This window comes from Tyto alba, unplaced genomic scaffold (genome assembly GCF_018691265.1).
Source record: "Tyto alba isolate M040663 unplaced genomic scaffold, T.alba_DEE_v4.0 Super-Scaffold_20000042, whole genome shotgun sequence".
Classification (NCBI taxonomy): domain Eukaryota; kingdom Metazoa; phylum Chordata; class Aves; order Strigiformes; family Tytonidae; genus Tyto; species Tyto alba.
Genome location: NW_024881293.1, coordinates 12864060 through 12876691, shown reverse-complemented (window position 1 = coordinate 12876691; position 12632 = coordinate 12864060). Strand labels below are relative to the sequence as shown.

Here is a 12632-nt window from a genome sequence, read left to right as displayed (position 1 = left end):
ACTTACTACGTGTCTTTCCATTCTGTTCCTGAATTAAAGCTTCATGGTTTTGTTGATTTCTTCAGCGTCGTATTCCATTCGCACGTCATGTTTTCTTCATGCCTCAGGAAAGGGTAGAGAATTTTTATATCAAGTACCTTGACTTACACAGTCTAATGATGTGATTTACTGTTCCTTATGTTGAAGCTAGTAAGAGCCTGGCTCGTAGCTCAATTCTTGACAAAGCCTGGCTTTAAGCACTTCACTTGGAAAGTGTTAGCATGGATGGTGCTGTGCACTGCTTCATCATAATCAAAGTAACTTTTCTAGAGGTAGAATGCTGTTTCATGACCCTGTCAGCAGGGCATATTGACTAGTCCAGGTGGTTTTGGACACAGGTTCAGGTCTTGGTCTTGAGTTTCTGTCAGCATGGTAGAGTGACCCCTCTGTAAAATTTCTGGTGCCCCTATACAGCTAGCCCAGCTGTTGGGATGTAAGAAGTAGACTCTCAGCCTAATTATTCCGTGTTCAAGAATATCATCAGGGTAGGTATTGTTGTATTTAGACCGATTACAAAAGTCTTTCTGCTCTGTTGGTCTATACTTGTGAATGCCTTTACAGTATGTATGCACACACCATCGATGTCCGTTGAAAACAGTTGATGTTGTCACCACATACATTGTGGCTTTGAGTGTCATTTGCTACAGGAAAGAAAGCAAATAAGTTATCTTGAGTTAAAATTGAAATGGGTTTTAGGATTATGAACTAGGTAAAGATTTAAAAAATTAATTTGGATGGCAGAATGTAAAGGCAGTGGTGCTTATAGCAGCAGCAATGGTGAGTGTGTGAAGAAGCAGAAAGGAGATTTAAATTGGATAAGATTGTGTGGAGAAACACCCATGAGCCATCGTGGAGAGTTTTAGGATTCTTTGTAGAAATTTGCAGGTAATTCATGGAGCACATGAGGAGTCAGTGGAGGAGTTGGGGGAATGTCTGTTTTTTGGAGGTGTGCAGCTGTATTTAGGAAGTTAAACTGAAGGTGACTAAAATGTGGTGGTGTTGGATCTGATGACTTTGGCAATGACAGAGTTGATGCAGTACTAGATAAAATTGGAGAGATGGCTTTTGTTGTTGAAAAAGATGGAAAAGGAGAGAGGAATGATGTGAAGGTTGAGGACAGTTGAAGGGAATGGATGAAGGTAACGAAGGAAAGAGGGAGGTAGAGATTATCTGTGTGGTTTTTTTTTTTTTTTTTATATGTTTGTATTGTTATAAGTTACTGTGAGAGGGCTGAGGTGGCAAGCAGTTGCAGTGATCTGTTTAAAGAGCATCTCCTGTTCTTTGAGCATGCACCAGGCCTCCCTTTTCAAGCATAGGCTTTTCCGTCCATTTGTGGGTATTGCATCATTTTAAAGAATGCAGTTTGTGTTCTTCCTGATTAATGGTGTGTTACGGGCCTGTGCACATAAATTATTTATGACGTGGAAATTTGGAATAATTAGCTGTCATTCCTCAGTGGAGTAAATGAATTGCAGTGTTCATCATGCAGGAGACAGCCCATTTCTTACTCTCAGCTATGACCCGACTCTCCTGTGTGCATTTATTCTGAAGATTTTTCTCCTCTGCTTTAGACCTTCTCTCTTCCTGCTACCTCCCCTCACATAGAAACTGTCTTTAAATCTACACGGGCTGGTTTCCCACAGCACTTGGCACCGGTGCTTCTGTGCACCCCATCTCCCACACTACCAGATCTCCTGCATTTTCACCCCTTCCACCACCTTCTACATTTCAGTCTCACTGTAGCTCACATTTTTCTTTATCCTTTGATCATATTTGCTCTGACTGTTCTGTTGGTGAAGCTCTTTTGCCTGTCACGAGGAGTTTGTCTTGCCACTGGAGTGTCATTAGGTGCATGCTAATCTTTCTGGCTTGGAAGAATCCTGTTCGCATCAATAAATGCAGATTCCTGATACTGGAGGGTTAATGCTCCCTTGAGAAGTATATTGAGCACGCTGTATATCAGCAGTTGTCCCCGCCGGTGGGAGAATTAGGTATTGACAGTTTAATAATGAGATCTCATTGCTATTGACTTGCTTTCAGTGCTGTGTTCCTGCTGTGCACTTTGCTGTGGTGCTTATCTAACTTTTGAACATGGTTTACAGAGTGATAAAGGCATAGCTTATTAAATACTAAAAAACACATACTGGTAACACTAAGGCTCTGGTTTTGAATTTCCTGGCTTTTGTTATTTTAAGTAAAAAAGCCAAATTAATCTTTGGTGTAAACGTACTGACTTCAGTTAATTCACAGGAAGTGCATTTGACTTATTTCATATACATGTGGGGCAGACCCCAGTCAGGGAGGGGTGATGTTGCACAGAAATAGGGAAGAATGCATCTCCCTTTCTTTTGCATGTTTTGCTTTCAAGGAAGAGAAATACTCTTTGGAGAAGGAATGGTCTTTTATTTGTCTTGGCAACGTGTTGTAGCTAGCGCAGTGGGGCCCTGGCTCTTAGTTATGATAACACAAATAAAACACTGAGATTTGGCAATTCTTCTTTTGTGTTTACTGGATAGTTTATAATATGATACCACTCTCTGTATTTTTGAGGGTACACTTTAAAGATAGCTCCGATCTAGAAGCAGAGTGAATTTCTACTTCTGGGGGGTGTATTGGCTTATTGTGTCATCTTGCACAGCTTATGTTACTTTTCTAATCCTATAGGATGTAGTAATTCATACAGATCTTAAAATTTAGGTTGTGTTCTGTAATGTTGCATACCATGAGCGCTGCTTTAATGGGAGTGAGGTAAATGAGAGGCCAAGAAGAGTGAAAGAGGGGAAGAAAAGCTCTGTTTGATATCAGATGCTGCAGAGAGAAAAAGAATCTGTCATTCATAGTATCATAGTATGTTTATAGGACATTTATGTTTAGGTGAGTGGATGGATTGGGAGGGAGGTGGGTGGTCAAACCTGGGGGGCAGTGGCTGGAGCAAGCCGGGGTGTGTGCTTTGGGGGTGACCATAATACCTCTCAGGGTTTTATTTATGAGCCGTTCCTTCTAACAAGTAAAATGCACATTCGTCTCACATGTGTGATGTTAATTTTTCCCTGCTTTATCTTAAGCTGAGGCTTGGACAAGGCAGCGAAGCTGCCAGTGATCAGTGACAGATCCTAGACTTAAAATGTTAAAAGCTAAAAATGGTGTTTCCAAATAGTTAGCTGGAAACATTATGCAAGCGTCCAACTTAAATTTCTTTAGAGTGGGATTCCCAATATACAGTCTTATGTATTTCTTAGGGGTTGGAAAGAAGAATTTGGTGCTGTTAAGCAATGAGGAAACCTGACACCTAATGCTTGCTGCCAAGTCTACAGTGCCATAAGGCTTATGATTTTCATCTTTGAAAAAATTTAGGTTTCTTTTTAAAGTGTTCCCCCTAAGTGCGGTCTGATTAGATTAGCCTAATAACTGGATCTGCTTTGCAGAAAATCAGTTTAAAAAATACTGAAAGACTTTATGCTGGTTTTCCCTGGTAATTCTGGTGTTTGATACAATGTTTTTATTTCTTCTGTTTGCAAAACAGTGATTGAATTATCTGCAATAGCTAATCTGACATGGATACCAATAAAATATTTATGATTGATATGTTTACATGTGTAAAATAAACATGCAATATTTTGTTATATAAAATAGTGTTCCATTAGATCTAATAGGTATAGTGTCCTATTAAATATAATAGGACAAATTATTATACAGTCACTGTGTTTTGTTCTTTCAAAAAATGAAAAAGTTATTTTCTAGCAGTGTGTCTGTGAAGATCCAGCTGCAGTTTGAATTACCATAGGTACATTTCCTGTATCTAAGGAGGATGAGTATCGAGTTGTAGCAGTTCTCTAACACCGCTGGTGGGTGTTTGTCTGTTATGTCTCAAACTGGATTTGAGCCCCCCTCCCTCTCCAGCCTGGTTCTGGAGGGCTGAGTTACTGGTAGATGTTGTCATGCTCGAGGGAATGATAAGTTAGTGTCTGCTGTAGCTTCCTGGTGTATGAGTGATTCTAGGCAAGTGGATCCAGGCTATTCTGGAGGTATTGGACTTGACCCCTCAGCAGCAAACATCACCACTCCTGGCTGTGGCTGCCTTTCCCTGGACACCAACAATACAGACTTTTCCGCTGTGCCAGCTAACAGGGTGCCGTACGTTGCGTTAAAGCTGCTGTTGGTTGCCTGTGTAACACTGACCTGTGGTTCTTTTCAGAAATGTGTGTACTGTCGGAAACGGATGAAGAAGGTGTCTGGTGCCTGCATCCAGTGCTCGTACGAGCACTGCTCCACGTCCTTCCACGTGACCTGCGCACACGCAGCCGGCGTGCCCATGGAGCCAGATGACTGGCCCTACGTCGTGTCCATCACTTGCTTCAAACACAAAGCAGCTAACCAGAATGTATGGGGTTTCGTTTGGGGGGTTTTGTTTTCTGTTGGGTTTTTGTTTTGGTTCGGTTTTGTTTTGTAGAACAGTTTCCCTGCGCCCATATTTATGATGCAGCTTTTATGATTGCAAATTGCAAATTACTCCCTTTTCTCTGTAACACAGATTCAGTTTCGAAGGGAGGTGACACTTGGACAGACTGTGATCACAAAGAACCGGAATGGACTCTACTACAGATGTAAAGTGATTGGCATGACAACACAGACTTTTTATGAAGTAAACTTTGATGATGGTTCATACAGTGACAACGTGTACCCAGAAAGCATTATTGTAAGCAGCTCTCAGTGGAGACTATTACCGTTATAGATGAGTACAAAGTATAATGCATGTATTCCTCTTCTGTGTGCTTTGGGGTGGAACAATGAAGCAAAACTTAAAAAAAATAATTAAAAAGTAAAGTTGCTGCTTGCTTAGAAAAACTCATACTGCTCTTCATTACTGTTCTTCTTGTTTATGATATTATCTCATTTCATTTTTTTTGTTCCTTTACGAAGATGGGATTTTGCTATATGCAGATGACTTAACAGAAAGCAATGTTTGTTTTAAGTTGCATCCTCTTTGTTTTGTGGTTGAATAATCTCTTACTTTTCAACGGACAAGTGTGATTCATGGGGAAAGCAGATTGTCTGTAAGCACTTTTGGTTCAAAATAGGGAATTCACTTAATAGAAGGAATGTCTAGAAGACGCTGACTTGTCAACTCGTGGTTTCTCTTCCCAACTGTGCCATTGATTCACCATGTGAAACAGAGCAGGTTGCCGAGCTTGTTTTTGTAGATAGAGGAGGTCTGATGTTTTGGGATTTGTAAGGAGAAATTTCCTAGAACTGAGTACTATCACCAGAAGGGAGGTACAAGTGTTTATTTCTGGTCTCTCACTGGTTAATGATTTTGTTTGAGATGACTGTAATTAATCAGAAATGCAGAAACTTTTCCTACACTTTGTTATATGTTATGTAGCAACTTCCTTGAGCAGTGATTTTAACACTCCACTTTCCCAAGTCCCTGAGCTTTGTTGGTGCTGACTGTCTCACCTCTTTCACTTTGTGTCTTCAGAGCAGAGACTGCATCCAAATGGGACCCCCTCCAGAGGGTGAATTGGTTCAACTGCAGTGGACAGATGGAATCATCTATAAGGCCAAGTTTATTGCAGCCCAGATCAGTCAGATTTACCAGGTGAGTATGGAAGAGTACCTGTGTACTTCATGGCAACATGGAGGATCGTTGCTCAAATTGTGTGGCTCACTAGTGTTGAATGCTTGCTCTGGTCATGAAGGGAGAATTTGTCTGCTGAAATTAATGCTGCTGGTAGTCTGAAGGGAAATAATGTTTAAACAGGATCAGGGTAAAGGTTTTCTGGGGCAGAATGTGGACGTATGGATAGATATATGTCTAGACTGTATCTTCTTTTAAAATATAAAATAAATTTGCCCTTTTCCTTACGGCTCAGGTCAAAAGTGACCTGATCAAACTACTCTCTGATGTCTATCCTGTGGCTGGAGCTGAGCTCATCATCTGTAGTTCCACATGAGCCAATATCTACATAATTACAACTTACCTTGATGCTTTGAGAAGAGCTAAGGGAAACGATGGGTCAGGAGACTACTTCAAGGCAGGGAATAATCTTCTGGTCATGGGAAGATACTTTGTGGAGCAGCAGCAGCATGTGGGAATAATGTCCTGTTGCTGTTGTGTGAGGAACTGGAAACCTTCAGTCTCTAGTCTCAAACACTCTCACCATTGCTGTTTTTAAGGTGAGAAAAACAGCCAGGTTTTTTTTGTCTTTGAGTCTGTTCCACATACAGGATTTTTGTTTGTGGAATGTTGTAATAGTCAGTAAAGGAAGATTTAACCTGGTGTACACAGTGTTAGTATTTCAGCACAGAAGGTTTTATAAAATGCAGTGTATTCATTTGATTAAATCCTTTTTAAATGGTACCAAGAAGTTTAAAATTATAGTGATTTGGAAAGTATACTTTGTGCATATCCTTTTGAAAAATATATGCTGAACTTTGCAAATAATTGTTATTTTTAAGAGATTAATGCCTCTGGACAAAAGGCAAAGGAAGTCCCGTATCTTATATTTGTTTGAAACAGAGTTCTGGTTTCTATCCTTTCTACACAGAGTGTTTCATATCTGTGTGCAAAGTGCACAATAATCCACCTTGTCAGTTAACAACCTTTTTGGTGTGTATAATGGATGTTAACTGCTTCAGAGAAGATGTAATCTGAGGTGACCCTGGTTATGAATAATTACAATATATAGTTCTGTAAAGATCTATTGTTATGCATGCTTTCCAGTTTAATCACACTATAGGAAATTGTCATTGATTTCTCAAAGGTACAATAATTTGAAATAGGCTATTCCACTGATAGATAGTGCCAGATGACAGAAAAAATATGCATGAGGAGTCTGTGTTTTTCAAATCATGCAGTTACCTATAAGTAAAGCTCTTCTCCATGGGGAAAATAGCCTGAATATCTTCCCACATTGGTTCCCTATGTAGGTAGTTCTTCAGTACTTATGGTGCATCTCTTCATCTGTTTTGGAACAGGAATATATTTTAAAACACAGAAATAGTTTTGTTATAAGTGTGTTTGTAGGAAGACAGCATGGATTAGCTTTTGCATTTTAAACTTGTCTTGTTTTGCTGTAGCTTCCCAGTTCCCATCTTTAAGTCTGTATTTCATGTGCTAAAATTAGATGTATATATTTTTTTAAAAAATTGAGTCCAAATGACTGTCTTGTAACTCGCTGTCATGTGTGTTCATAACAGGGGTCTAACCCGTATCAGTAATTTGAATCTTAAATAAGCAAGGCTCAACCACTCTGGGGTAGTTTAAGCTGGCATTGCCCTCGGTTGCAAATCCTGCCTTGCTACTAGAAGTTGAGCTCATGTAGTGGAACTGGCAGACAGCAATCTGCTTGTGCCTCGGCTGTTAAACTTGGTAATTCGTGTTCCCTTCTGACACTGCTGTGGTAGCGGTGCTCTGTAAAACCAGAGAGTAATGGGACCGGTAGCATCTTAAACCACCTCAGCAGAGCTCATCTTTCAAAGCCTGTTCTCCCACCTGCACAGTTACTCCAGCTGATGTTTGCTCAGTTAAGGGGCCTCAGCAGGTGCCATGGAGCTCACATAACTGATGAGCTGCAAGACCTGGGCAGCACAGGAGGAGTTCAGAGCACAGGTGCTTTCTTCCTTCTGAATTTGTCCGGTCTGAACCTGGCATCCCGTTTAAACTGTGGTGTGTGACCCTCTGCATTATCTAGAAAAGCGTCGTAAGTCTTGAGCAAAGGGAAAGAGAACATCTTAAAAACTTTTAATAGTTTCGACATTTTTATATGCACGTTTCCATGAATAAACATTCCTGTAACACCTGATGCATAATTCATGATATAATCAGTGCTTAACAAAAAAGATTTGACATGAGGAGTTGCCACCGTTTGTACCTGGCTGACTATTTCTGCTTGTTAAAATACAAATGTATTTTAGTAGCTGGAGTTGTTTTCTTGTGACGTGTGAAAATGCTTTGTTTAAGATGAAAGAAATTCTTATTACCATAGTGGCCTGAATACAGGGCTGCCTTTCATTATAAGTGAAAAGCTTCTTTTTTCAGGATTTGAATAAGAAATCAGTAGAAATCTTCAGTGCTCTGACTGGGAAGGGGGAGCAGTGCTGCTGGTCCATGCAGTATAGACATTTTAGGATCCACAGGAGCACTGAATGAAACCACTTGGGCCAGATAAGGCAGGGAGGTGCCTGAGCAGCACTGAAACCAGCACTTTGGAGTTCAGCATCCTTAACACGGCTTAGGGATGCACATTGAACAGCAGTCCTAGAGACAGGCAGCGCCAGGAACAGGGGATCATCCGTGGGAGCCGGCCCCTGATGCTTCCCGGGTATTCCCATGTGTGAAGGGGACCGTGAAGGGACCATGTGTGACATCACAGTCTGGGAATGGACTGTTCAGGTACTGTAAATGTAGGGGCCAAGTTCTTATTTCATTTTCTGCCTACCCTGCAGGTTGAATTTGAAGATGGTTCTCAGCTAATGGTAAAGCGTGGTGATATTTATACCTTGGAGGAAGAGCTTCCCAAGAGAGTGAAGTCTCGCCTGGTGGGTATCAAAGTAACAGAAACAGTAAAATGGCTGTGGTTTGCAGTACTCATTCACATTTTCTTAGTGTATTGTTTAGACATTAGGTGAATGCTACCTCCAATTTCTGTGGCTGTAAAACCACTTGTAATTCACAAAATACATAAAGTAGAAGAAATCTGTGATGTAAATGCTTGAGAAGCGTTTAAATGATTTTCCCTTTCACCAGATCTAACTTGTTTTCTCTGGTTAAAAGATTATGTTCACATCACTGGACACCATATGAATTTAGTTACATGGACTGCCATGCTGTCTGAATATTGCCTTTCATCAGAAGTGAGGGGAATTGGTCTACAGCTAAGTGGTTTCTGGAGAACTGATTAGTGACATGGGACCAAACCCCATTTCTCACCAAATAGGAGACTGAGAATGTACCTCTTACCTATAAAGCTCTTAATCTAAAAGATCAGCCTGTCTTTAACTGCATGCAATGGAATTATTGAGCCTAGCAAATATGAGGGATTTATTTTGTAGATTTTTGGTTCCAGACTTGCTGTGTGTTTTCAAACCTGGTGCTTTAACCTTTAAAGCCATCTTGTTTAAACAAATGATGAGACTGGTTTCTGTGCAAATGGAGGATATACAGTTTTCTTCTTCATTCTAAATGTCTGTAATGTCAGCCACTGCCGGACAGGGATGGATCCACAAAGTGAACCTGTGATACGGTTCTGAGCTTCTGTCTCTTTGACGAGACAAAAAGATGATGATCTAACCTTCCATTAAGAATATATTAATTGCGGTGCCAGGTTAAACTGGTGGTTCACTGACCCCGTGAATCTGAGTGTTAGCAGAAGTGTGAGGTGCACGTCGTCAAAAATGGCCTCGTGGCAGGCAGTTCTGTGGAAGAACTGATGACAATTTGGAGGAAACTTTGGAAGATTTCCTGCATAAGGAAACAAGGGGTTTGCCCCAAAACACTTGTAAGATGCTTTCTGTAATGTGACTCTTGATGGCTTCTCCATCTTGTTTGAGGTTGTTTATCTCAGCAAGACCTCATGGGATAAATTTAGAGGTTAATAATTTACCTTGTTATCCCCAAAAGACTTCTGGTGGCAAAGAAATGCCTTAGAATTAATTTCTAAGATGTGCACGATATTCCAGTGTATTTAATCTTGTCTAATAATTAAGACAACGTATTAGAGCCCTGAAATACGGGATTTGGAAAGAAACATTTTCTGCAGTGGAGACATCAGGTTTTATAACAGTTGCAGAGAAAGGAATGCAAGCTGGAAAGTTTCAAGTCTGATTGAAAGCTCAGGCTATTCTCGTGTATTTTCTGCTGCCAGAAGCGTTAGATTGTGTTCTGTGGAAGTGATGCTCACAGTGCTTTAACGTAGTACAGCAGAACAAAGGAACAAAGCAATAGATGATAATTTCTACGAAGAAATGCATCTTATTTGAGAGTGTAAGAGCAAGACAGAAGCAACTGTTCGTACAATGATCCCCAAATGCTTTCTTTGGGTCTTGTTTTTAAAAGACATTAGAGAAGCCCCAGTTTCCTCTGTGCCTTCTACTAGGAATGAATAACCTGAAGAGGCAGAGGAGGATAGGAGCAAACAGAGAATTGTCAAAGCTGGAGCTGAAGTGAAAGATGTTCTGAAACAAAAAGAAGGCAACTTGAGGGTTTCTCTTTGCAGTTTGGTTTCAGAAGCCCAGAATTTTTAATTTCAGCCATGTGTTTTACATGTTTCAGAGTTCACTTTTTCTGCAGAAGTACTCTGAACCAAATTGTTCACTTGCTGCCCCTGCTGTCTTATTACACAGCCGTGCTCCACGGTTCGCACCCGTGTGTCTCCCTGTTTTCCTGCTGTGCCTCTAATGATTGTACTTTCATGTCTCCTGCAGTCCCTCAGCACTGGGGCCCCTCAGGAAGATGTATTTTCGGGAGATGAAGTGAGAGCAGCCAAACGCCCCCGGCTGGGGAATTCAAGAAATCCCGAAGAATACGGACAAAACCCAGATTATTTGGCCTTTATGGAGAGCCTGTTGCAGACACAGTACCAGCCTGGAACTCAGAGCAACATGTTTTAACCAGGATTAATTAGAAATTCTAAATTAACCCTTTTCAAGTCTGCGGAAAAATAACCAGGAAACTGTGGAATAGAAGACCATCCTTGTGCAATAGCCTGCTGTGAATTTTGTTCATCTACTCTTGGTTTGGACTGCAAGAAAATCCTGTCTGGCTGCACGCTACCTCTACTTTGCCAGACATTGCTGACCCATAGAGTAGGGAGCTTGAAAAAATCTTCAGACAGCATTTCACATGGAGACTTTGGAAGAGTTTGTACTAATGGAGCTTCGTGACTGGCTCCTTTTTAGGAGGCTTGGAAAGGGTTAAAAATTAAACAAAATGACTTTTTAAAATATGTCAAACTCTTTTGTCTTTAAAGGTGCTATTACATTGACTACTGAAGCAGCCTTTGGAATTGTGTTTTCTGTACATAGACGTCTCCTTTGTGAAGTTTTCTATAAATGAGCATTATTAAAAAAAAAAAGGCAAACAAAAATAGGAAAACAAAAGTTTCCACAAAACATTTTTCTAGATTATGGCTTTAAAACAGAAAATAAACAACATCCTCCCCCTTCACCCCCAGATGAAATGTGACTAATATTACAGCGGGGAGAGAGCAAGCAAGAGCAGATGTCCTGGAAAGTTCTGGGTTCTTTTTTGTAAAGAAACACTATCTTCTTTGTAAGCTGGGAAGATGGGGAAAGAAATGTTTCACAGCTGGGATGTTTCTTACCGTTAGTTCTCTTAAAGACATGTGATAGATGTGTGCATTTCTGCCATGTCACCAGGAAGGGACTTAAGGAAGAAATGGCCAGGTTCTGGTCATTCTTGTCATCTTCCTTCCCCATCTTTGCCATCACAGTTGCTTTCTAGTTTAAAATCAGCATGGCTTTCAGTTACAATATGCCACTCCGTTTTGGCAAGTGTTCTGTTGCTGCTTCTTGTGTTAGTTCCTTTACGGGCCATCCCCCTTCCCCACTGCAGACTAGAGCATCGAGGGGTTGCTCTAGCTCTCTGGTAGGCATGTCTCCCATAGGAACCTTTTTCTTTGTCTCCTTGGTTGTTTCGTTTTTGTTGGGGTTTTTTTTTGTTTGTTTGTTCTTTTTTGGTTTGGTTTTGTTTTGTTTTGTTCTTTTTTTTGAGTTGTGCTCCTTACAGTTGTGAGAATCATTCCATGACAGAAGCCTGGGAGGTGTTTGTATGTTTTTCTTTTATCTTATTAAAGAAGAAATTCCCCAAACATCTTTGATTGGTGTGACATCCTTTACTTAAGTAAAGACTGAGCCTTTGAGTTACTCCTGGGGAAGAGGAACGCAAGCCCTTCATTTGACTGGACTCAGTTCACTGAGAACTGAACAAGTATTAAAGGCAAAAACAAATTCTGAAATTGAGTGGGCAGCTCCCACTTGAACACTTGAAAATCACCTCCGCTGAAGATCTGTTGTGGAGCAGTGTTTTGTAAAAGAGCCTGATCCAAAGCCCTGCTGAAGTCACTGGAAAGTCTTCCACTCTCTTTGGAGGACCTCTGTCAATTCAGAGGGAAAGAGAAAGGCAGCCCTAGTCCAGAGTTGGAAAGGGGACGTGGCTTCCACAGTGTCTGGGTGAGGGGGGGCAGGGGCACATCGTACCACTCACCTCAACGCCTTGGCCTGGCAGAAGCCGCTGTGAGATAGCAGAGCTATCCAGAACGCTGCACAGCAATCTTTGCCACTTAATTCCCTGAAATTGCTGGAGAGAAAGAGACAATATTCTCGTTTTTTTATAAATTTTTTTTAAGCCCCCTTGCAAGGGTGGTCATTGTTCTGTGGAGAGATTTTTAAGCAATGCTGTAGCTGGATCTTTAAGGGAATAAGTGGGAAGGATTTGTGGGCTAGCAGATGGTAGATTAGCATCTTAAGAGACTCGATGGATATTAAACTGTCCTAGTGAAAGAGTGGAGATAGAATAAAGCAATTTTTTTTTTTTTTTTTTTTTTAATTTTGGTTCGTGTTCTCCCTTGAGA

At 40.8% G+C, this 12632-nt stretch overlaps 1 protein-coding gene across 2 annotated transcripts in view; it reads left to right on the top strand.

Moving 5' to 3' along the window:
- Nucleotides 1-11870, top strand: part of KDM4B (lysine demethylase 4B) — a 92279-nt gene extending 80409 nt beyond the window's left edge. For both annotated transcript variants that reach the window (XM_032994692.2, XM_032994691.2), the window contains 5 exons: nt 4235-4420; nt 4571-4735; nt 5519-5638; nt 8488-8580; nt 10465-11870. In XM_032994692.2, coding sequence (XP_032850583.1) covers nt 4235-4420; nt 4571-4735; nt 5519-5638; nt 8488-8580; nt 10465-10650 — 750 coding nt within the window. In that variant the 3' untranslated portion in view covers nt 10651-11870. The remainder of the gene's footprint in view (nt 1-4234; nt 4421-4570; nt 4736-5518; nt 5639-8487; nt 8581-10464) is intronic.
- The last annotated feature ends 762 nt before the right edge of the window (nt 11871-12632 follow it).